This window comes from Loxodonta africana, chromosome 25 (assembly GCF_030014295.1).
Source record: "Loxodonta africana isolate mLoxAfr1 chromosome 25, mLoxAfr1.hap2, whole genome shotgun sequence".
NCBI lineage: Eukaryota > Metazoa > Chordata > Mammalia > Proboscidea > Elephantidae > Loxodonta > Loxodonta africana.
The window spans coordinates 24,633,245-24,660,399 of NC_087366.1; the positions used below are offsets into that span (position 1 = coordinate 24,633,245).

At 38.7% G+C, this 27,155-nt stretch overlaps 1 protein-coding gene across 7 annotated transcripts in view; it reads right to left on the reverse strand.

Annotated features, from left to right (window-relative positions):
* RASAL2 (RAS protein activator like 2) overlaps window positions 1-27,155 on the reverse strand; it is a 429,713-nt gene that overhangs the window by 157,204 nt on the left and 245,354 nt on the right. For 6 of the 7 annotated variants that reach the window (XM_003410874.4, XM_064276597.1, XM_003410875.4 and 3 more), the window contains exon 3: window positions 16,916-17,042. In XM_003410874.4, the coding sequence (XP_003410922.1) occupies window positions 16,916-17,042 (127 nt within the window). Of the gene's footprint in view, window positions 1-16,915; window positions 17,043-27,155 lie in introns of those variants that run through there. The other variant, XM_064276598.1, reaches the window with a different exon arrangement.

Here is a 27,155-nt window from a genome sequence, read left to right on the forward strand (position 1 = left end):
CTCTGCCTCCATCTTCACATGGACTTCTCCGTGTCTGGGTCTTCTCTACTTCTGCCTCTTACAAGGAGACCTGTCATTAGATTTAAGGCCCTACTGGGATAACCCACATGATCTCAAGATCCTTAACTTAATTACCAAAAAACCAAACCCACTGCCACCGAGTCAATTTTCTGACTCATAGCGACCCTACAGGACAGAGTAGAACTGCCCCACAGTGTTTCCAAGGAGCGCCTGGTGGATTCGAACTGCTGACCTTCTGGTTGGTAGCCATAGCACTTAACCACTATGCTACCGGGGTTGCCCTTAATTACATCTGTGAAATTCCTTTTTTCCAGATTAGATCACATTCACAGATTCTGAAGCTTAGGGCACAAACTTATCTTTTTGTGGGCTACCACTCAACCTACCATACTAGGCATATATTTTGTTCTTCCCATTGGATTTTCTATTGCATATTCCTACCAGATTTTCCAATTGAATTTTTGATACTGTTTTTCTAGGTACGAAAATCATCAAGATTGTCTTCCTGCCAACTATGCTTTTAGATTCATCAAAAGACTATGTTGTTACTAATTACAAAGTCTCCCTGATATGTTAACGGTTTTTTGATTTCTGAGATTTTAATTTAAAAAGATTTTTACCCTCAAGAAAGTCTCCTCTAATTTAAATGGATACTAGGAAATAGTGTGCTTTAAAAAAGCTATTTAAGAGGCTCTCAATGACAGCAACTAAACTTGGATATATATACATGCGTATTGGATTTCTTGAGAGGCTGGTGATTTTTAAGTTTCAAAATACAGAACCTAAAAAAAGCTTAGCCAGAATGAGATTATCTATTAACCTGGACATCAAACTTGTCCGTAATAAGGGCCTTACAATATGTGCATGCTGGCATCTTAAGTTTAACCATAGGGATACTGCTATGTTTTTGATCGTCTCAAGAAAGGAAAAACCATCACAAGGTATATAACCCAAAGTCCATAGGAGAGAAGGCAAAATAGGAACAGGAGGAGAAAGGGGTGGGGGGTGGGGTTGGGGGTGGGGGGCTGTAGCCAGGAAAATGCAATTAGGTATTTTTTTCTGAGAGATAACCTTTTGGTACAATCACCAATTCTGAAATAGCATAGCATAAATTTAAAAGGATGATTCTTGAAGTTTCATAACTTTTCTTTTGAAACCCATTCATGAATCTGACTTATTAACAACAGGTAACAGGGAGGTAGATTTCTGCCAATGAAATTTTGAATCTGCTACCTGATGGGAACCAATACAACACACCTTTGTGTGATCTGTGGTTCACTATTTGGTTCATCTATGCTTCACCATTTCCAATGTGGAAACGTATAAACTAGTCTTCTATATGGATGAGCACATGAGATTCTGTAAGAATGTAATTTTCCTTTAAATTGCTGTGTCAATTAAAGGTGACATAGTACTATACCTGAATGCATTATTAAGCATAACTAGAACAATTAAACTCATTGCTAAGCTGTAGGAAAGCTAAAGCATATATAAGCCAAAAAAAAAAAAACAAAAACCCACAAATCTGCTGCGTTGAGTTGATTCGGACTCATAGCAACCCTTACTAACCAGAGTAACATATTAAGTTATAAAAGCTCATCCTAAACCTGTAACCTTATGCTGTACCACTGGTGTCAAAGACTATCAGGAGAGGGCAAATTTTCTCCTTCTATTCTGCATGCAGTTTCTTTTCTTGGTGTCCTACTTACCATTGTGCAGTTTTCTAGCGTTTTAGTGGCTACTCTAAGGCTATTTTATCTGACAGTTAGATGCACTGCTAATGATGTTCTGCCTTAAAAGTATCTTTCTCCCTCCCTCCCTCCCTCTCACACCTGATGTACTGTTTCAATGGCTCCCTCTCTAGCGCATCTGGTTCCTAACAGACACATCTGAGTACTTTTCTATATACCCTACTACCAAAAATTAATTATAAAAGAGTTGTTTAAATATGCTTTTGACTCTTTGATGGCACTACTCTGATTAAAGTGAGAGGGGAAAAAAAAACCAAAAGCCTTTAATTGGAAAAATGGACTGAGATGGTAATGATCTTTCTCTGTTATCAATTCTTTTAATTGTGTCTCTTTTACTTCCTTCTCATCCTGTGAATTCATGTTCTTTTCACCCTTCTACCCTTTTTTTTTACCCTAGATTCTTCCTATGTTGTTCTCTACTCTCTAAAATTAAAAAGCACACGCTGAACACAGATAAATAAAAATAATTAATTTTGTAAGCAGGAAAAAAAAATTGAAATTGAGGGAAATTTCCTTTGTTCTGTATTAAATATCAATTAAAAACAAAAAAATTAACATGAAAACACCTGAAGACACGAGGAAAAGAACAGGCCACAAATTTCAGAGAAAATAATCAGAACAATTCAGTAAACACAGCAGCTTTATGAGAAACTGGGGAACTTGCCTTGTTAAGTATTGTTACTATAGAGATCAGTTGGCAGGTGGATGCCAAGGGGGTCATAACAAAACAAATGCTTCATCCCTGGAGGCAGCTCCAGTATGTTTTGTATACACACCAAACTAGAGTTTCTACCAACGTGATTTATAAATCCTTCTGTTTGAAATACAAACTAAAAACACTTTGGTAAATCACTTAGCCAAACCTGGGCGGCATTTAAAAAAAAAAAGGCAATTCAACTAAGCAATGTTCAGCTAACTTTGCTCGACTTATTTGAATATATACTTTTCCTAACTCTTCAGAAAAGGTTCTGTGACAGCCAGGGGCCTAGATCAAGTCTCAAAAACATATCTCAGGGTGAATTATAAACAACCCCGTCCCCATCTTTCTTCTTCTATTAAATAACAGAATGGTGAATTATGACTGTACCACATTATTTAACTGTTTTTTTATTGTGCTTTAAGTGAAAGTTTACAGATGAAGTCAGTCTCTCATACAGAAATTTATATACACCTTGCTATTGTACTCCTAGGTGCTCTCCCCCTAATAAGACAGCACATTCCTCCCCTCCACCCTGTATTTGTATTCCCTGTGTCCATTCAGCCAGCTCCTATACCCTTCTGCCTTCTCATCTCCTCTCCAGACAGGAATGACTGTACTTTAGAAGAAATGAATTTGCCTAAATGTGCACGTGAAAATGGAAAAAACCTCAAATGAGTAAAGACATTAAATATAGATATAGGATGCATCCTAAGATGTCACACCTGAAATTTCTTTATTGGATTCATTTAAACCTGTCCAAGCAAAATGAGAAACATAATACTTACTCTATTATCTCCCTGGTTCCATGATTTTATAAGAAGTTTATGTTGTTGGTCTTGCATTCTTTCAAATCATAACATATGTCGTATCAGATAAGGAAGTTGAAGCTTAGCGAAAATAAGCAGAAGAGTTGGAATTTGGATTAAGGGTAGGACATCTTCAAAGGCTGTACCATTTCCACTGCCCACCACTGCCTTTGATAAAAGCAGCCTTTCCAGAAAGAATGGAAAATTCTGTCTACAGATGTCTATTTTTTTCTTCTAAAGCGGTGAACTCTGTGAATTAGCTTCTAAATCTGCTTGTGCAGTTTTGATATATTAGTCAATTTCTTAATAACCTGAACTCCAACAATAGTGTACAAGTTTATAACATCAACTTGAAGTGCAGTAAAAAGGACAAAATGGAAATTTTCTCTTATTAAAATAATCTATTCTCTCATCTGTATTCTCATTCTGTACAGAAATTAGAAAATATTTAATCAAAGCTATTTCCTAGTAATAAAATCTTAACAAGCATGGTAACCTTGTTCATTAACACCACTACGGTTCCGATACCAACCAACAGCACAGTCAAAGAGTACAACCAGGCACACTCAGCATTGCAACTTGTAACTGTGACAACTGAATTTACCAATTTTGCCCTTATCAAAATCAACAGTTGTAACTGTAATAACTGTTTATAGTACTTATGGCTGTACAATGATATTTACTGACTCTCTAATTTCATTCTCAAACTATTTCTCTGAAGTGGATGACTGTGGGACAATATTTGGAGGGGAAAAATGAGATAAAGAAAATCTTAACATAAGGCTAACTAATACAGCATTAGAAAGTAGCCTGAATTCAGAGTGGTGATTTGAAATACAATACCGGTTCAACAACCCTATAGTTCATATTTCATTTATTTAGTTTCTGTGTAGAGCAATGACAAATCTGTAATATCAAGTTGGAAGCTGGGACTGTTTTAAGAGCTGAAAGACGACCATTTTGTTAGCCTAATACTATTTGTGAGGCTCTTCACCATCACTCCATGAAAAACCATAAAATAAAAGACTTATAAGCAATTTTTCTTACTTTCTCCAGAATTTTAATTACTCAATACATCAACAAATAACAAAAATATTCCTAAACAAGGCAGAAAAACTGCATTCTCAGATCTTAAGAGAAAAGGTTGCTTTGAGTCTAAAGGTGACCTGTGTATGAACCTAAGTACACACTCATATATTTAACTATTGTGTCCTTTGGGTTTTGAATTCATTGGAAAATATATGAACAATAAAAATAATAATTAAATCATGGTCACAGTATTTATGATCCACAGTATTTATGCTCTTGAAATTTCAGCTATGTTTAAGGAGTCAAGGAGAAGAAAATATCCTTTTTAACATTCCTGAGGAATCCAAGAGAGGTTATTCTTGGTTAGTCAGATTCAACTTCTTTACCGAAGGTAAATGAAAACTAAGTTGTTTTACGTCCAGGGTCTTAAAAACTTGTGAACAAGCATCTAATGTAAGCCTATTGGTCCCACCCCATTTGGAGCAAGGGATAATGAAGAAAACCAGACGTAAGCAAAAGATTAGTTCTAAGGACTAATGGAACACAACTACCACAGCCTCTACCAGACTGAGTCCAGCACAACTAGATGGTGCCTGGCTACCACCAGCAACTGCTCTGACAGGGATCACAACAGAGGGTCCGGAACAGAGCTGGAGAAAAATGTAGAACAAAATTCAAACTCACAAAGAAAGACCAGACTTACTGGCCTAACGGAAACTGGAGAAACTCTGAGAGTATGGCCCCCAGACACCCTTTTAAGTCAGTACTGAAGTCACTCCTGAGGTTCACCCTTCAGCCAAAGATTAGACAGGCCCATAACACAAACAAAAACACATGAAGCTCAACCACACATAGGAGACTAAATGGGTACATCAGCCCAGAGGCAGGAACGAGAAGGCAGGAAGGGACAGGAATGCTGGATGAATGAAAATGGGGAACCCAAGATCGAGAAGGGGAGAGCGTAGACACATCGCAGGGTTGGCAACCAATGTCATAATTAATAATTAGTTAATTGTTTAACAAGAAACTAATTTGCTCTGTAAACCTTCACCTAAAGCATCTCCCATCAAAAAAAAAAAAAAAAAAACCAAGCAGCTTTAATGGTCAAGTTAATATTCTATTGCAAATTAATGACTGGAGAGTAAAAAGAGACTTTTAAGCTAAATTTTAAAACAATACATTTCAGTAGTATAAAACTCAATGGTTGGCATCTATATAATATACCCTCCCAGGTAATTCCCTAAGATTTTATTTATACTTTTAAAATCTAGTATATCATAAAAAACTGAAAGGTACCTTCAGTACAGGTGGGTTTCTTCTTTTTTTCCCTCTCTCTTCCTTCTTGTTACCATTGTTATCAATATTACTGTCATTATTATTACTTGGGGATAATTAACTCAGTCATTTGATTAAAGATTAGGAGGTTAAAATTATATAATGAAAAGTTAATCTCTCTCTCACTCTGGTCCATGAGAAGTCCAGTTCTTCAGAGGCAACCACTGTTAAAGGCTTTTCTATACCGTTCTAGAGTTTTACACACACATACTTGTTTATACGCATATATGCATATGCCATTACTTTACACAAATCACAGTATAATGTTCAAATATATTTCTGCACTTGATTGTCTTCCCTCTTAACAATGTATCTTAGAAATTGTTTCATATGAGTACACAGACAACTACCTTCTTCTTTTTCATACATCAGCCATTGGAAACCCTATGGAGCACAATTCTACTCTGATGACAACTGGTTGTTTTTAGTAGTCCATTATATGGATTTAACATAATTTATTTAAAGAATCTCCTCTTAATGGATACATAGGCTGTTTCTGCTCTTTCGTTATTATAAACAATGATGCAATGACTGGGCAATCTGTAGGATAAATTCCTAGAAGTAGACTGCTCCTGGGGCAAAAGGGATGGATATTTCTGCCAAACTGAATCCTATAGAGGCTAGCTACCCTCTGTAAAGGCAATTTGGCATTAATGGACTAGAATGCTTATTTCCTCCTATCCTTTTAACACAAACATTTTTATCTTTGCTAATTTCATAGGTAGAAATTGACAGCTCATTACAGTTTTAATTTACTTTTATCTGGTTAGAAATGAGGTACAGAGCCTTTTTCTCATGTTTAAATGCCATTTTAATTTTCTTTCCTGTGAACTGTATATGCCCTTTCCCAATTTTGTCAATTTGAGCTTTTTTTTCTTTAATCAAATAATACATACACATAGTTTAGAATCTTCTGGTTCTACAAGGCTTGCTAAAATGAACAGCAATCCCTAGCCCCACTCTTTCCCCAGAAGCAACTACTCTCGTCTTTCTTAGTTATTTATTTTGGGAGTTACCACCAAATCACTAAACAATACTTCAAATTTTTCCATTTTAGACATTATCCATTGACTGTCTACTACTACCGAAGATGAGAATTTGACTTTTTCCTCTACCCCCACCCCAGTACAAACCATGCATACATGCTTCCTATTCTTTCACCTCTCCTATATTAAAAAAAAAAAAACAAAACCCAGTGCCGTCGAGCCAATTCCAACTCATAGCGACACTACAGGACAGAGTAGAACTGCCCCATAGGGTTTCCAAGGAGCACCTGGCGGACTCGAACTGCCAACCTATATAGTTACATGGTATTCTTGGTAAGGATAAACGATATTATGACTACCTATGCTATTTAGAGTTCAGCCACATGGTAAATCTACGTATAATATAGTATAGTGCTCGAGAACATACACCTAGAAGGCAGACTGCCTGAGTTCAAATCCTACCTTTGCATTGTCTAGTTACATAGGCAAGTTATTTAACATTCCTGTGCCTCAGTTTCCTTACCTATAAAATGGTCATAATAATAGTATCTACCCCATGGATTTAACAAGGATTAAATGAGTTTATATATGTAAAGTGCCTAATGCATAGAAGTGCTATATAAGCATTCTGTATGTCCTGAACTAGTTTGTTTCTCCTGTAGTTATTGCTTGATTATTCCTTTGCCTATATTTCTATATTTATTATTTAACTCCAAATTCACTGCCTGTGATCTAGATCACTTTATTCATTTACTTGTTGTATCAATTTTGTCTTCCTGAAGTTTTCTTCTGAGCGGCCCCAAATGAGCTGGTTGTCTTTCATTCTATGCCTGGTAGAGTTGTTTACCTTGGCTCTCTCTACAGCATTCTCCCAAGGGTTCCTGTTGTCTCTCTCCTGTGCTGGATAAGGGACTTCTAGTCCCGTAACCCACACCTTCCTCATTCTTGGTAAAGCTTACTTTCCAGTAGCTTCAGAAGAAATCATGCATGGAAGGTAATCTTTTAAAAAAATGTTTATTTTAATCTTGCATGTCTGAAACTATCTAGATTCTACCCACACACTAGATTAATGGTTTACAAGGGAATGCAGAATTCTAGGTTGCAAATAATTTTCCTCCAGAACGTGAAGGCATTACTCAATGTTTTCTAGCTTCTGATGTGATGATAAGAAGTCTTTAGGCACTGATGCCTGATTCTTTGTCCATAACCTGCTTTTTCCCTTTTTTGGAAGTTTGTAAGACTGCCTCCTTGTCACCAGAGACAATGCGAAATTTCACGAAAACATGACTTGCCATAGGCACTCGGTGAGCCCTTTCAATCCGGAAACTGTTACATATCCTTCAGTTCTGGGAAATTTTCTTTAATTATTTTTTTAGTGATTTCCTCCCCTTCTTTTCATTTTTCTCAAACTCACAGTGTTTTGATGCTGGACTTCCTGGACTGGTTCTCTAATTATTTTTATCTTTTTTTCCCCCTCTGTTTTCTGGAGTATCTCCTCAATTTCATGTTCCAAGCCTTCTACTGAGTTTTATTTCCACTCTAATTTTTTTTTAGTTCTTTGGCTTTGTAAAGCAGTTCTTGTTTCATGTATGTAATTCTTATCTCTGAGGATAGTAATGGTTTTTTGTTTTTTTTTTTTTTAAGTTTTCTATTCTCTACCTACTCTCTGTTCCTCCAGAAGTGTTTTTTTTTTTTTTTTTTAAAGTATGTTTGTTTGCTTTGGGCTATCTCTTTCATGGTAGAGGCTTTTCTTCAGATATCTGCTACCCTTTGGTTGCCTGCTATTTAAAAGTTGAAGACCAAAAAGTTGATTGGAAGGTCTGAACACAGGGTAGGGCTCCCTGATGATGAACTTTACAGTAGAGTGGTCTGCCTAGGTCTGATGCTTGGGAATGCTATCATATTTAGGTTGTTCCTCTTGGGCTAGATACCCAAGAGAGTAATACCCTTAAAATCTCCTGCCTGGAGGGTAAAGGCAAGTGAGGGAAAAATGATGGTGGAGTCTCATCATTCAGTAAGCAGATGCTCACTTAATTCCCTTCTATCGGGTAATGTGTCCTGCCTTCGATTTTGCCAGGTATCCCTTAATCCAGAGACCCTTGATTTTTCCTCTCCGGAGATTTAAATCTCCAGTCTTATAAAAGGGTAGGGATGGAGAATGGAAAGTGCAATTGTTCAACAGAAAGAGGAAAGAAGACTTGGGCATGCATTTGCTTCTTGAGCTTCCACACAGGCTCTATTTTATCTGTGCCATATCTGCCATTCCAACTCCCCTGCATCACTACTATAGATTCCCAGGACCATAGGTTCTTGAGCTGTTTGTTTTCTGTCATAAAAATCAGGCTAGTTCTTGGCTTTCCTCATTGACAGATTAAGATTTGAGTTTCTTAAACCAGCTAGGTAATTTACTACATTCCATTTGTTTCGCGGCTTTCAATTTTCTTATGTGTGTAGTTGTTTCTTTTCTCTCATTCTACCCATCCTTAAAGGACTGTGTCTTCAAAAAAAAAAAAAAAATCCCTGTATTATATCTTTAGTGGGGTTTCTGGAAGAAGTAAAATTAAATGCTTGTATTCAATCTGCCACTTTTCTCCCAGAAGTCCAGGCTGAATCCAAAAACCATTCCTAACCAGAAGATAAGCTAGATGACTGGGATCTTCTAAAATTAAACACTTATGCTCATCAAAAGACTTTACAAAGAAAGTAAAAAGAGAACCTACAGGCTGTGAAAAAATTTTTGACGATGACAAAGGTCTAATCTCTAAAATCTATAGGAAAATCCAACACCTCTACAACAAAAAACCAAATAATCCAATTTAAAAACAATGGGCAAAGGATATAAACAGACACTTCACCAAAGAAGATATTCAGGCAGCTAACAGACACAAAAGGACACGTGCACAATCACTAGCCATTAGAGAAATACAAATCAAAACTACATTGAGATACCATCCCACCCCAACATTGCTGGCACAAATAAAAAAAACAGAAAATAATAAATGTTGGAGAGGCTGTGGGGAACTTGGAACTCTTATGCACTGCTGGTGGAAATGTACAATGGTACTACCATTTTGGAAAATGATACGGCACTTCCTTAGAAAGCTAGAAATAGAAATACCATATGATCCAGCAATCCCAATCCTAAGAATATATTCTAGAGAAATAAAAGCCATCACACCAATAGACATATGCATGTCCATGTTCATTGCAGCATTATTCACAACAGCAAAAAGATGGAAACAACCTAGGCACCCATCGGCAGATGAAAGGATAAACAAACTACAGTACGTGCACACAACGGAATACCATGCAACAATAAAGAACAATGATGACTCTGAAACATCTCACAACATGGATGAATGTGGAGGGCATTATGCTGAGTGAAATAAGTCAGCCACAAAAGGACAAATATTGTACGAGACCATTATTATAAAATCTCATGGAAAGGCTTACACACAGAAAAAACAACCTTTAATGGTTACGAGCGAGGAGAGGGGCGGTGAGGGAAAAACAATAACAAATGATAAGTGGTAACTTTGGTGAAGGGTAAGACAGTACACAATACTGAGGAAGCTGGCACAACTTGGCCAAGGCATGGTCATGGAAGCTCCACAGACACATCCAAACTCCATAAGGGACCAAATTACTGGGCTGAGGGCAGGGGCCCATGGTCTCAGGGGACATCTAGCTCAACTGGCATAACATAGTTTATAAAGAAAATGTTCTACATCCTACTTTGGTGAGTAAAGTCTGGGATCTTAAAAGCTTGTGAGCAGCCATCTAAGATACTCCACTGGTCTCACCCTGACTGGGGAAGGAAGGATGAAGAAAACCAAAGACATAAGGGAACAATTAGTCCAAAGGACTAACGGATCACAACTAGCACAGCTTCCACCACCGTCTGCACTGACAGTGTCTTAGTCATTTAGTGCTGCTATAACAGAAATGGAAACCCTGGTGGCATAGTGGTTAAGTGGTACGGCTGCTAACCAAAGGGTCGGCAGTTCAAATCCGCCAGGTGCTCCTTGGAAACTCTATGGAGCAGTTCTACTCTGCCCTATAGGATCACTATGACGGCACTGGGTTTGGTTTTGGTATAACAAAAATACCATAAGTGAACGGCTTTAACAAAGAGAAATTTATTCTTTTACACTCTAGTAGGCTACAAGTCCGAATTCAGTGCACCAGTTCCAGGGGAAGGCCTCTTCTCCTTGTCAGCTCTGGAGGAAGGTCCTTGTCCTGATCTTCCCCTGGTCTAGGAGCTTCTCTGTGTGGGAACCTCTGGTCCAAAGGATGAGCTCTGCTCCTGGTGCTACTTTCTTGGTGGTGTGAGGTGTTCCCTCCACACCCCCCCCCCCCCGCTTACTTCCCTTTCCGTTTATCTCTTGTAAGATAAAATGTGGTATAGGCCTCACCCCAGGGAAACTCCTTTTATATTGGATCACAGACATGACCTGAGCAAGGGTGTTACATCCCACCCTAATCCTCTTTAACATAATCTAATCTTGCCTCATTAACCACAGGCAGATACAACACACAGGAAAATTGTATCAATCACAAAATGGAGGACAACCACACAATGCTGGGAATCATGGCCTAACCAAGTTGACACATATTCTGGGGGGACATAATTCAATCCATGACAGACAGGGATCACAACAGAGGGTCCTAGACAAAGCTGGAGAAAAATGCAGAACAAAATTCTAACTTACACAAAAAGACCAGACTTACTGCTCTGAGAGACTGGAGAACCCCAAGACTATGGCCCCCAGACACCCTTTTAACTTAGTACTGAAGTCATTCCTGAGGTTCACTTTTCAGCCAAAGATTAAATAGGCCCATAAAACAAAATGAGACTAAATGGGCACACTGGCCCAGGGGCATGGATGAGAAGGCAGAAGGGAACAGAAAAGCTGTAACAGGAAACTCAAGATCGAGAAGGGGACAGTGTTGACATGTTGTGGGGTTGGCAACCAATGTCACAAAACAGTATGTGCATTGTTTAATGAGAAACTAATTTGCTCTGTAAACCTTCACCTAAAGCACAATTTTAAAAAAATGAAAAAGATATAAAATTGATGCTGAATCCAGTCTCATTCCAGCAATAATAATTATCTATAAATATCTATTTCCTTAAGGATAAAATCTGTTCATTAAAAAATAAAGTAAAAGCCATTCCTGACTGTTAATGCCACCCATTCCCCTTCCCACCCAATTCTCCAACCATCATAGTGATTTACTAGGATTAATGTTGTTTTAGGACTAAGTAAAATAGCCCCTAACTTGGCCCCACATTTTACAGGGCTCTACTCTGGTCCTCTTGGGCACCAATCCCCAAAGAGCTTGAATGTACAGGCTGGGTTCTCTGTACACATGCACGTGGGGCCTCTCATAGTGTGCAGCCTATTTGAAAATTCTAACCTTGCCTTTCATATTGTTATGAAGGTATACTGGTCAAAGTAGAAGAACAGAACATATTTGGTGGTATAGCGGTTAAGTGCTACGGCTGCTAACCAAGAGGTCGGCAGTTCAAATCTGCCAGGCGCTCCTTGGAAACTCTATGGGGCAGTTCTACTCTGTCCTACAGGGTCGCTATGAGTCGGAATGCACTCAACAGCAGTGGGTTTTTTTTTTTTTTTTTTTTTTTGGTTTTGGGGGAAAAAGGTATGTTAGGCTAATTTATAGGTCTTGTCAATCTAGCAAGTAGCTGGCCCGCAGTTAAACATTGGCTGCCTTCACGGTTTCTTTCCCCAGGGCTTCTGGCTTTGGAGCAACCCTACCAACATGCTATAAAAATGACTCCTGTGAATTAGAAAAAGGAATCCTTTATTTAAGACACTTTAGTGCCACCTACTGGAAAATATGTGAAATAACTACAAATCTAGGATCACAACTGCATCTGAGAAGTTTGGACTATATGAAAAAGAATGCAACATCAGGATTGGAGAAAGATTCATTAACAACCTGTGTTATGCAGATGACACAACCTTGCTTCCTGAAAGTGAAGAGGACTTAAAGCACTTACTGATGAAGATCAAAGAGTACAGCCTTCGGTATGGATTATACCTCAACATAAAGAAAACAAAAATCTTCATAACTGGACCAATAAGCAACATCATGATACAGGGAGAAAAGATTGAAGGTGTCAAGGATTTCATTTTACTTGGATTCACAATCAATGCCCACGAAAGCAGCAGACAAGAAATCAAACAATGCATTGCATTGGGCAAACCTGCTGCAAAAGATCTCCGTAAAGTGTTGAAAAGCAAAGATGTCACCTTAAGGACTAAGGTGCACCTGACCCAAGCCATGGTGTTTTCAATCACCTCATACACATGTGAAAGCTGGTATCTCAGTCATCTAGTGTTGCCATAACAGAAACACCACAAGTGGATGGCTTTAACAAAAGGAAATTTATTTTCTCACAGTCCAGTAGGTTACAAGTTCAAATTCAGGGTGTTGGCTCCAGGGGAAAGGCTTTCTCTCTCTGTCCACTCTGGAGGAAGGTCCTTGTCCTTAATCTTCCCCTGGTTGAGGAGCTTCTCAGGCCCAGGGACCCCGTGTCCAAAGGATGCACTCTGCTCCTTGTGCTGCTTTCTTGGTGGTATGAGGTCCCCAACATTCTGCTTGCTTCCCTTTTATCTCTCGAGAGATAAAAGGTGGTGCAGGCCATACCCCAGGGAAACTCCCTTTACCTTGGATCAGGGAAATGATCTGAGTAAGGGTGGTGTTACAAGCCCACCCTAATCCTCTCAACTTAAAATTACAATCACAAAATGGAGGACAACCACATAACACTGGAAATCATGGCCTAACCAAGTGGATACACACATTTTGGGGGGACATAATTCAATCCATGACAGCTGGACAATGAATAAGGAAGACCAAAGAAGAATTGATGCCTTTAAATTATGGCATTGGAGAAGAATACTGAATATACCATAGATTGTCAGAAGAACAAGCAAATCTGTCTTGGAAGAAGTATAGCCAGAATGCTCATTAGAAGTGAGGATGGCGAGACGTTGTCTCACATACTTTGGACATGTTATCAGGAGGGATCAGTCCCTGGAGAAGGACATCATGCTTGGTAGAGGGTCAATGAAAAAGAGGAAGACCTTCAATGACACGGACTGACACAGTGGCTGCAACAATAGACTCAAGCATAATAACTACTGTGAGGATGGTGCAGGACCAGAGAGTGTTTCATTCTGTTGTACACAGGGTCGCTATGAGTCAGAATCGACTGGATGACACCTAACAATGACAACAAGGAACTGGTCAATGCATAATTTTCACAGCCATAAATGGTAGTACTGCCCTGGTGTCATCTTCGCCGCAGTAAACCAGGGAGGAAGATAAGAGAGCAGATCAGGAATCCAAACTTCCACTTCCAGGGTAGAGGGATTTATGGTCTTGACAACTTAGAACTGAGAACTCATTTCCCCGTAGAAAAAAATGTTATAACTCCTAACCTAAAATTAGCTCATGTGAGTAAAATAAAATTGGCTTTAGTAGGTTTGCATCACTTGAGAACTTAATAAGAGACTCTCCATTTTGTTTCAATAGTTTGTTCTTCCACCAATAACTTACTGTAATTTTAAAATAAATCTTGATACTGTAGATTGTCTTCCCACCTTGTTTTTTTTCATCTTGGCTATTCTTGGCCTTTGACATTTCCATATGAATTTCAGGATCAACTTGCCAATTTTAGGGGAAACAAAACTTTGTTAGAATTTTGATTTTTAAGAGAATTTAGAGATACTATTGAGTCTTTTAAACCATGATTATGGTATAGCTCTCATTTAAGTCTTTTTAAACTTCTTTCAATGATGTTTTATAACTTTCTGTGTAGAAATCTCACACATCTTTCATAATATTTTTCCCTAGATGTTTGCAATTTTATGAGGCTATGGCAAATAAAAGATATTTCATTTTCTGTTTGTTGCTGGCATATGGAAATACAATTGATTTTTTATATATTAACTTATGTATTTGTTTCAATGGGTATGCATCCTGTCTTCCTAACTATATAAAAACTTTCTTAAAGGCAGAGACCTTATCTTACACCTCTTTTTATTCTTAGGGACTGACAAAGAACCTTACATATTCATCAATATCTCAATGAAATATTTGACAGTAGGAAATTTTGTCTCAAGACAAAATCACTAGCAGATAAAAACAGAACACGGAGTAATTCTCTAATTCAAGATCAGATTGGCATGTAAAGAAAAATGGCTCTAGAAGTAGACTTTCTGGCTCTAACATTATGGGCAATATCTGTTAGTGCTAATTGAGGAAATCCACTCCTAAACTGATCATGGACAGTGATGAATCAGGATGGCTACTATACTTGTTGCCAAGGACAGAGGTGGAATATTGGCTCTGGACCAGATACCTGTGCCGCCTCATCTTAGTGTGTCTTTGGATCCAGTACCTGGAACACTGTAGATATTTACCATTTTGCTATAGAGTTGTCTCTTCTGTTATACTATAATAATTCTTCAGACTGTGATTGCACCTCCTTAAAATCCATTGACTTTTGTTGGGTAGAAGCTTGAACAGGCAAAGGATGCTACAAAGGTGGCAAAGACAGCCATCAATATAACATTACAAATAATGAAAGCAAAGGAGTTGAAAGAAGGTGAGTCTGGGCCAATTCAATTCGCATAAAACTTGTGTGTGAAATATAAAACCCACTCCACTGCTGTAAACAAGGTGTAAAACAGTTACACCCAAACAGGTTTGTAGTATAATTTAGGCCCACACCTAAACTGGTTTCTACACACGCCAAAGAAGTACAGTGGAAATAAGATGAGAGGAAAATCTGGCTTCTCCAAGTATGACTCCTTAGAGAAAGGTGTCTGCTAACCTGACAAAATTCTCTACAAAAGCAAAAACTGTTAAAGGATTAAAAGAGAAATTAAAGATTCAAATTCTGACTAAGAATTCTGCATTCCATTTAGAAAATGAAAAGAAGAAAAAGGAAAACAAAAAACTCTGATTAAAAAAAATACGACCAAAAATCACAGTATTATCCATATTGCCTAACACAGAAAATAAACAACTTTATTTTATCTGCCTACTAAATGTCTATGACTGAATGTCTATGGCTCACTAAGCAAATAATACCAAGATATAAAGTACTTTTCAAATTTCTTTAATATTTTATCTTAATTATGTTCCCTTAAAATTATTTGACTGGTCTAATAACCTACATTATTAGACCAGTCAAATAATCTACATTATTAGACCAGTCAAATAATCTAATAATTTAGAATAATCTAAATATACACTGGCAAGCATGAAAAACACCAAACAGCACACACTTCCTGGCAAACAGGGTAAAGAGTTGCTTTGATATTAATATTAATTCCCTTAGTGTAAAACAGCTCAAGTGGGGTTTCTCTGATTTCTCTCCTGTTACCCATTTCAACCATAGTACTGAATGTAACTCACATGAGATACACAAAAATAAAATAGCTTAGCTAAATTAACCTGATCTGACATTACACTGTACAAGATAATATCCAGTATGAATGGGACACATTCAAATCACTCAATATAGTTTCCATACACTGAATCCTCTAAGTCTCTTAGAGCTTCAACAAGATCACCTAATCTTTCAAAATTGAGAGCCCCAAAACAATCTCATCATCCAGTCTACCTGGAACTGAAACACAATCTTGTCAGTGCTAAGACAAATGCTATCTCTGTAAAATAACTTTGCTGTCACATGGTTACAAAAAACAGAGCTCTCCAATGACCTCTAACTCTCAGTTAACATGCTACTGATTTCAATGTGCTGAACAGGAAATATAAGATGTTTTGTTTTACTGTAACGATAATAAATCCATAAATTACCCAATAAAAGCTTAGACTTTCTATCCTTTTATTACAAGCAGTCCCTAGATTATGAACGAGTTCTGTTCCTAAGTCTGTCTGTAAATTGAATTTGTACGTAAGCCAGAATAGTCAGGTATGGTATCTAACATCAGTTAGTCAAATGTCTGTTTTAATATATAGTATACAGTGTACCTTCCCATGTGTACCTGCCCATGTATAAAAACATTAAAGAAATGCTTCTACACACACTAAAACATCTTTAACATAATACAGTAATAATAACAATGTTTTGATGTGTGTCACAAAGTAGTGCCCATTTATTATGAACCACTTGTATGCACCTCGAATTTTTAATAAAATAAGCTTTATGGGGATTGGTTCATAACTACCAGTTCTACGTAAATCAGATGTTCCTAACCCAGGGGACTGCCTGTATTAGCTTACCCAGTTTGGCGGCACCCTCTGGTGGGTACTCAGGAAACTGACCCTCAGAAGGGACGCTCACAGTTCTCCTCAGGCATCGCCCTTTGGTGGGATCTGTCTGCTGCTCCTGTCCCCCCTCCACAGGTACCTAGTTAGCAAAAGAAAAAGAGATGAAACTTAATAGTGAACTTGCCATAAGTATTTTCTGATTAAAAAATGTTTTTAGTTCTTGAAGGCAGAAGTGTGTGGTCAACAGAACAAAAGTAAAAGCAACGTAGAAATAAAGTATATACGTGAGTAGGTATTACCAACACCTTTTGAGGAAGCTTTTTAAAAGAAAACTGAAAGATCAGGAAAGGCAAGTATGTAAATTACCTTCCTGAGTATATATCATATCCAAGTGTGACCTGCTTTGGGAGCTCAGAAGACAAAACACCCACACAAATAAAAAAAAAAAAAAAAAAAGAAACTGGTTCATGAGTTCCGACTTTGCCCAGCGCTCAATAAACTAAAAACAAACCCATTGCCGCCAAGTTGATTCCGACTCATAGCGACCCTACAGGAAAGAGTAGAACTGCTCTCTAGGGTTTCCAAGGAACAACTGGTGGATTCAAACTGCCTACTGTGCCACCAGGGCTTCACAATATTCAATAGGTAAATAGAAATAGAAGTTGATCAGAAATATTCAGCTTCAAAATTTTCTTTAAAAGTAGGCTTTGTTAGACAAAGGTAGTAAAATTACCCAAATTTTCTTCAATTTTAGAATTAAGCACTTAAGAGTTAGTTTACAAAACACATTTTCAGTGGAAATTTACATTTTTTTTAACTATATAAAGTGGCATATTTTCTTCCAAAAGAGCGATTAATTTTTAAAATCTTAAAAATTATTTTTCTGGCATCATTTCAGGAACACATTGTGTGTCGTTTGTATACGTGGAATGAAAACTATGGATTGTTAAAAAAAAAAAACCTCTAGTGCCAAAAACTTAAAAAAACTACTCAGCAGGTTATCATTGTAGGGCAATGGGATGGCTCCAGTTTCCTTTTTTGGCAAAGGGCAAAGGCTTTCACAATGAGATTTTACTACTGAAGCTTTATCAGAAGTAAGTTAGCCACATCTTATATAGTTTGGGGAAAATGTCAGTAAAGACATTCAAATTTCTTATGATTCCAATATTGTTTTCAAAAAATTCCCACAACGATTGACACTGAGTTCTTACTATGTTCAAGGCTAAGGAATTTACATGTGTGCGTTATAATGGAGGCATCATTATTATCCCCCATTTTCCAGATGTGGAGTAATTATTTATTTCTCCAAATAACCACACTGGGCACACATCACATCAACTGATTCTGCAAAACTGGGACAGATGCAGGCTTAAATGCACCTGCCTTCTGCTTTGCCTCAGTAACACAACTCCAATGACTTGGGCCAAGGAGATAACGGCAGGGAAGCACTCTGTGTTACTGAGAATCTGAGGAGCAAACTTCTAACGCCTCTGTAAGGACTGGAAAATTTCTACTCCCTGTAGGACCAAAAATTCCTCATTTCTTCATTACCACCATTATGGTTACTGTGTGTGCATTGAGAAATTAAAGTACAGCGTTAAGAAAGGTAAAATACGGTGAGCCCAAATAATAGCATAAATAATGACACGAACTTTCAAAAGCACAATGTAATTCAAAACTTTACCAAACAGTAATTTAAGTCATCCATCCCTTTCATGATGGAAATTATATTATCTCTACTTGAATAATTTAAAGGGTAGCATCAAGAAGTTAAATGATTCCTTTTTTTTTTTTTTTAAGGAAGGCAAAAAGTAGACAAGAACAGGGTAAATTTGGAAAAAATAGTTGGAATCTTTGGAAAAATAGCTGAATTAAATAAAACCTATTCTGGTGATAATTCTAAAAATGCCTATTATTTGAAATAATTAACCCCTAAAAAATGGGGGCACTGATAGCAGTAGAATTCTCGCCTTCCATGCTGGAGATCCAAGCTTGATTCCCAGTCAATGTTCCTATGCACAGCCACCATCTGTCAGTCAGTGGAGGCTTGAGTGTTAGTGGAGCTTCTAGACTCAGACAGACTAGGAAGAAAAGCCTGATGAAAATCAACCAATGAAAACCCTGTGGATCACAATGGTCTCATCCGCAACTGATCATGGGGATGGTACAAGACTAGACAGCAATTTCTTCCATTGTACATGGGATTGCCATGAACCGGGGGCTAAATGGACTGCAGCTAACAACAATAAGCCATAATGAAAACAGACTGCACTCAGGATATAAGGGAAAATAGACAGTGTTGGCTCTTATTCTAAGCTTGAATTTCTTAAACAAGAATATTTTACTTTTACACCACTATAGATTTCTTCTTAGTTAAAATATTTTAAAACAAGATATTGATCTACTCCTTTGTAAATGGACAGATCATATTTCAAGTACTTTTAAATGAACTACTCTGGAGTTCACAAATCTGAATAAGTAGCTAAAGACAATCAGTTTTAGAAAGTCAGTTTTAAAAAAGCAATCTTCTCCACTTTGATTAGCTTATTAGTTCACAATTACTTGTTATACTGAATTGCTCATAAAAAAATTCCAGGTACTATAACATGGGGAAAAAAAAATTTTTTTTAAACCTCTTTAGCCCTGTACTGTGCTTCTGAATCCTATTTGGGGGGGGGGGGGGGAGTCAAGCACTTTAATTTCATTGCATTTTAGATGAGAAAAATATTAAGGAATAAATGACTTCTCAAGTTTCTAGACAAATTAATAAAAAAGTCAAACTGGATCTCTGGCTCCTAGTCCTCTTTGATAGTTCAAACAATCCTGACAATGGAAGAACACAGCATAAATAAATCAAATTACTCAGAAAACATTATATTTATACACATTCCCTGCACAATTACCTTTCCTTTTGTTTAGGATTATATGGAACTTAGTTTAACAACCTGCAATACGCAGATGATATAACCTTGCTTGCTGAAAGTGAAGAGGACTTGAAGCACTTATTGATGAAGATCAAAGACTACAGCTGACAGCATGGATTACACCTCAACATAAAGAAAACAAAAATTCTCACAATGGACCAATAAGCAACATCATGGTAAAGGGAGAAAATATTGAAGTTGTCGAGGATTTCATTTTACTTGGACACGCAATCAACGCCCATGGAAGCAGCGGTCAGGAAACGAACCAACATATTGCATTGGGCAAATGTGCTGCAAATGAGCTCTTTAAAATGTTAAAAAGCAAAGATGTCACCTTGAGGACTAAGGTACACCTGACCCAAGCCATGGTATTTTCAATTGCCCCATATGCATGGAAAAGCTGGACAATGAATAAGGAAAACGGAAGAAGAATTGATGTCTTTCAAGTATGGTGTTGGTGAAGAATATTGAACATACCATGGACTTGCAAAAGAACAAACAGGACCGTGATGGCTAAGATTGTATGTCAAGTTGGCTGGGCCATGATTCTCAGTGTTTTGGCAGTTGTATAATGTAATCACTTCCCTGTTGAAATTTGATATGTGATCACCCCCATGATGGAATCTGCTGAGTGGTACTGGCAGGGGTGGGGCCTGTGGTGGCTCACCATGCCCTCAGCCTTCATCTCTCCACCTTCCGCCACCTACTTCCTTCCTGCTTGCCTTGCAAGGGTTATTGGTTTGTCTGGATCCAGCAGCTGTCTCTCGTCTGACCTCTAGTTCTTGGGGCTTGAGCTAGCAGCTTATCTGTCCATCTTGCGATTTGTTAATCTTCACGGTCTGCAAGCAAGAGTCCTGTTCCCCAACCTGCCGATCCTGGGATGGCCAGCTCCTGAAGCTACATGAATCAGGAGAAACCTTGGGATCTTGCCTGCCGAGACTGGGGATCCTCCGACCTTCAAAGCCTGTGAGTGGGAGCCATGCTCTCTGTCCTGCTCATCTTGGGTTCACCAGCTTCTGTGGCTCCATGAATCGGGAAAGACTTCTACCCTGATCCAATGACTTGGGATGTTGACGTCCAACCCCTACAATCGTGTGAGCTGTTTCCTTGATATAAATCTCTCTATATACATTTATAGGCTTTACTGGTTTTGCTCCTCTAGAGAACCCCAGCCTAAGATAAGGTCTGTCTTGGAAGAAGTAGAGCAAAAATACTCCTGAGAAGTGAGGATGGTGAGACCTCGTTTCACATACTTTGGACTTGTTGTCAGGAGGGATCAGTCGCTCGAGAAAGACATCATGCTTGGTAAAGTGGAAGGTCAACAAAAGAGAGGAAGACCCTTGATGACATGTGCTGACACAGTGTCTGCAACAATGGGCTCAAGCATAGCAATGATTGTAAGGATGGTACAGGACCAGGCAGTGTTTCATTCTGTTGACATACAGTCGCTATGAGCTGAAACCTACTCAAATGGCACCTAACAATGACAATTTCAATTTCAGTCTGAGCATATACAGATTGAACAGATAATAAGTATAAAAGATCAAGATTATTATGTTAACTAGTCCTTTTCAGTTATTTCTCCCCCTCCCCCTACCCCCCCCCCCCCAAATGCTCAGGTCTCCTGTATCCGTAAAAGAAAAATTTCTCAACTTTCTTATCCCTTTAAGGCAGTGGTTCTCAAAGCAAGTGTGGTCCCCTGACCAGAAACATCAACATCCCCTGAAAACTTGTTAAAAATGCATATTCTCAGGCCCCACCACAGGCCTACTGAATCACAAAACCTGGCACAGGGCGGGGCGGGGGGACGACAGCAGAATGGTGGGATGTGGGGGTTGGGGGGTGTGGTGGAAGACAGCAATCTGTTTTAACAAGACTTCTAAGCAATTCTGATGCTCCCTAAAAGTTAAAAACCTGTGCCTTAATGTGCTGCTTTCTCTCTTTCTACCAGGCAAAATGTCTCCAAGTATGATCTACAGCAGAGGTTCTCAACCTTGCTGCAAATTATAATCTCCTAAGGGAGTTTTTTAAGGGGCCCTGATGACACAGTGGTAAATCCGATGAAGTGGATTTTCAGATGACACAGTGGTAAAGCACTTGGCTGCTAACCGAAAGGTTAGCATTTCAAACCTACCAGCCACTCCCCAGAAGAAAAACGTGGCAATCTGCTTCCATAAAAATAAAAAGCCTTATAAAACCTATGGGGCAGTTCTACTCTGTGCTGCACAGTTGCTATGAGTCAAATCAACTCGGTGGCAACGGGGAAATGGGGGCTTTAAAAATAACGATGCCTGGGTCCCACTCCTAGACATTCTAAGTTAACTGGCTAGAGTGTGGTCTGGATATTGAGATCTTTCAAAGCTCCCCAGAGGACTATAATGTGCAGCTAAAGTTGAGAACCACTGATTTAACTCAGGACCTCCAACTCGAATTATTTGCTTGTTAACCCTTGACTACCAGTTCTAACTATAGAGGGATGAATAAATCACTTACCTTTACTAAACTTCAATTTCTGTCTTTTGAGGTATGATCTTTCTGATATCTCGGCTGGATGCCCAGGATATTAAAATTTTAAAGAAGCAAAGTCAGGCCTCTATCATTGTCCAGATGACCCTTCTATCTCTATTTTGTGGTCAATATTTCAGCTGCTCTCTGGAAAGTCTGTGTAGTCTTGCCCTGAGCACATACAGTTCAGCCCTTGGCTGAAGACTCACCGGTGTCCTGCCCGGCAGATTGCAGCTCCTTCAGCTGCAAAATTCTGTCCTCTGCCTCCTTGGCTCAGTGGGACCACTGTCCTCTGCTTGGACCAATCGCTGCACCACAGTTGGGGAACGGTATGTAGGCACACAGCCAGGGCAATGGTGATGGTTACAGTCTAGGCTGCCTACTGTCTAATATATGAAAGCAGTTATCTCATACATATTGTCCTGTCTTATATTCTACGCAGTGGAAGGGCTAGTCTTGTACCCATCACTCTATTATAGCTGGTTCAGGGAGCCTCTTATCCAAACTACTGCAATAGTCTCTTCACTGGTATCTGCTCTGATGTTCTAGCCCTTAAATCTATCTTTTACATAGTTATGAGAGTGATATATTTTTGAAATGCAAATACATCATGTCATTCTGAGACTCAAAGCCCTTAAGTGGCTCCTCTTTGCCTCTAGTTGTTGTTAGCTGCCGACTCACAGCGACCTAGTAGTGGTTTTCAAAGGAGGGGAAGTATGTTTGTCTACAGGTGGGTGTGTGGCAGGCGGGGCATCTCTGCTTGAACCAGAGCATAATTCTGAGATTATCTGTTGTACAGGGCTTCTGCATAAACTTCTATAAAGACAGGGTTCTTCTGCAAAGAGAATCTAAAAACTACTATCCTATAGATAAAATCCAAGCTCCCTAACAGTATACCAGGCCTTCCACAATCTGGCCACTGTCAGGAGTGTCTGGCCTCAGACTTTACACTCTAGGAACACCAAATTGTTTGCATTTCCCTAATACGTTTCCAATTTTATAGTTCAGTGCCTTTGCTTAGTATGTTTTCTTAGCATGAAATGTTTTCCCTCATTTTCTTTTTTATCCTATACCTTCCAGGTAAACGCCTACTAGGAAAGGTATCACCTATTTCAGGAATCTCTTCTCCCTCTACCAATCCTGCAAGGTTAGGTACACCTCCTTTGGGTTCCTCCAATAAAATACGTATCTTTCTCTGCCACTGAATTCATTACATTGTCATTGTAATTATTCAATTTATGTAACTAATTCCATATAAGTTAACAACTCGTATCTTACTTGTCAGTCTCTAAACCTTAAAATAGCTCCAACCAATGAATAAATATTTGATAGGTGGAGATGTGGGTTATTTAGACAAAGGAAGAAGTATAATATCAGCCAAGAAGTTGGCAAAAAAAAGACTTTTTAGGGAGAGGGTAAGGGTGTGTGGGAAGCAATTTAGCTTGAGCCTCTTTAGGGGGAGACACAGGGCAGAACACCAAAAATATATTATGATCATGTTGGGAGGGCCTGAATACCAAGCCATTCATAATTCAGAGAGCACTCACAAGTTTTTAGATTAAGGAATGGTTGTTGTTCTTAGGTGCCATTGAGTCCATTCTGACTCATAACGATACTACATACAACAGAACAAAACACTGCCTGGTCCTGCACCATTCTCACAATCCTTGCTATGCTTGAGCCCATTGTTGCAGCCCCTGTGTCAACCCATCTCATTGAGAGACTTCCGATTTTTCTCTGACCCTCTACTTTACCAAGCATGATGTCCTTCTCCAGGGCCTGATCCCACCTGATAACATGTCCAAAGTACATGAGACACAGTATCACCATCCTTGTTTCTAAGGAGCATTCTGGTTGTATTTCTTCCAAGACAGATTTGTTCATTCTATTGGCAGCCCATGGTATATTCAATATTCTTCGCCAGCACCACAATTCAAAGGCGTCAATTCTTCTTCAGTCTTCCTTATTCATTGTCCAGCTCTCATGTGCATATGAGGCAACTAAAAACACCATGGCTTGGGTCAGACGCACCTTAGGCTTCAAGGTGACATTTTTGCTTTTCAAAACTTTAAAAAAGAGGTCTTTTGCAGCAAATTTGCCCAGTGCAATGTGCCTTTTGATTTCTTGAATGGTAGTATTCTCCCAATTGGTCTGTCTCCTTCCTATCACTCCCACTTCCAACGCATACTACATATTAATATTCATTGCACGTAAATGTTATCAAATCCTTTCCTTTCTTAAGCTTTCTTTGGTAATTACCCATTGTCAATATAATCTTCACGACATATTTAGTTAGAGCAAAGTTCTTTAGAATAAATGCATTTCTTTCCTTTATTCTGTCTAGCTTACTTGTCCTATTAATGAAATGCCACTTTAAAATTATTTGTTATATTTCCACCGCTAAACTTGTAACGGGGAGAGAGAAGAAAAAACTGCATCTCAATTTTTGTAACCCCTAACACAGTGAGTTCAAAACCTTTTTTTGGTTTTGAACACAGTGAGTAAAACTTATGTATCTGTTCAGTAACTTGAAAGTGGTTCTTAATGAAATATACCATAAGCAATTTACCCCAGAATAAATAACAATTGATTTTAACAGTTTGGACAAAGCTTAACTGCTATATTCAGATTTTCATCAATATCCTGTTATTTGTTGTTAGGTACTGTTGAGTCAGTTCCATCTCATAGTGACCCTATGCACAACAGAACAAAACACTGTCCAGTCCTGCACCATTCTTATAATCATTGTTATGCTTGAGTTCACTGTTGCAGGCACTGTGTGAATCCACCTCGTTGAGGGTCTTCCTCTTTTCCGCTGACCCTGTATTTTGCCAAGCATGATGTCCTTCTCCAGAGGCTGATCCCTCCTGACAACATCTCCAAAATATGTAAGACTCAGTTTCGCCATCCTTGCCTATAAGGAGCATTCTGGTTGTACTTCTTCCAAGACAGATCTGTGCGTTCTTTCCGCAGTGCGTACCATATTCAATATTCTTTGCCAACACCACAATTCAAAGGCATCAATTCTTCTTCTGTCTTCCTTATTCATTGTCCAGCATTCACATGCATATGACGCGATTGAAAATACCATGGCTTTGGTCAGGTGCACCTTAGTCTTAAAGGTGACATCTTTGCTCTTCAAACACTTTAAAGAGGTTCTTTGCAGCAGATCTGCCCAATGCAATACGTCTTTTGATTTCTTGACTGCTGCTTCCATGGCTTTTGATTGTGGATCCAAGTAAAATGAAATCCTTGACAACTTCCATCCTTTCTCCATTTATCACGATGTTGCTCACTGGTCCAGTTGTGAGGATTTTTGTTTTCCTTATCTTGAGGTGCAATCTATATTGAAGGCTGTGGTCTTTGATCCTCATTAGTAAGTGCTTCAAGTCCTCTTCACTTTCAGCAAGCAAGGTTGTGTCATCTGCATAACGCAGATTGTTAATGAGTCTTCCTCCAATCCTGATGCCCCGGTCTTCTTCATACAGTCCAGCTTCTCATATTATTTGCTCAGCATACAGATTAAATAGGTATGGTGAAAGAATACAACCCTGATGCACACCTTTCCTGACTTTAAACCAATCAGTATCCCCTTGTTCTGTCTGAACAACTGCCTCTTGATCTAGGTAAAGGTTCCTCATGAGCACAATTAAGTGTTCTGGAATTCCCCTTCTTCGCAATGTTATCCATAATTTGTTAGGATGCACACAGTCAAATGCCTTTGCATAGTCAATAAAACACAGGTAAACATCCTTCTGGTATTCTCTGCTTTCAGCCAGGATCCATCTGACATCAGCAAGGATATCCCTGGTTCCACGTCCTCTTCTGAAACCGGCCTGAATTTCTGGCAGTTCCCTGTCAATATACTGCTGCGGCTGTTTTTGAATATCTTCAGCAAAATTTTGCTTGCGTGTGATATTAATGATACTGTTCTATAATGTCCACATTCCATTGGATCACCTTTCTTGGGAATAGGCATAAATATGGATCTCTTCCAGTCAGTTGCCCAGGAAACTGTCTTCTATATTTCTTGGCATAGACGAATGAGCACCTCCAGCGCTGCACCTGTTTGGTGAAACATCTCAATTGATATTCCATCAATTCCTGGAGCCTTGTTTTTCGCCAGTGCCTTCAGAGCAGCTTGGACTTCTTCCTTCAGTACCATCGGTTCCTGATCATATGCCACCTCTTGAAATGGTTGAACATCGACTAATTCTTTTTGGTATAATGACTCTGCGTGTTCCTTCCATCTTGTTTTGATGCTTCCTGCGTAATTTAATATTTTTCCCCATAGAATCCTTCACTATTGCAACTCAAGGCTTGAGTTTTTTCTTCAGTTCTTTCAGCTTGAGAAACACCGAGCGTGTTCTTCCCTTTTGGTTTTCCATTTCCAGCTCTTTGAACATGTCATTATAATACTTTACTTTGTCTTCTCGAGATGCCCTTTGAAATCTTCTGTTCAGTTCTTTTACTTCATCAATTCTTCCTTTTGCTTTAGCCGCTCGATGTTCGAGAGCAAGTTTCAGAGTCTCCTCCGACATCCATCTCGGTCTTTTCTTCCCTCTCTGTCTTTTCAATGACCTCTTGCTTTCTTCATGAATGATGTCCTTGATGTCATTCCACAACTCGTCTGGTCTTCGGTCACCAGTGTTCAATGCGTCAAATCTATTCTTCAGATGGTCTCTCAATTCAGGTGGGATATACTCAAGGTCATATTTTGGCTTTTGTGGACTTGCTCTGATTTTCTTCAGTTTCAGCTTTAACTTGCATAGGAGCAATTGATGGTCTGTTCCACAGTCGGCCCCTGGCCTTGTTCTGACTGA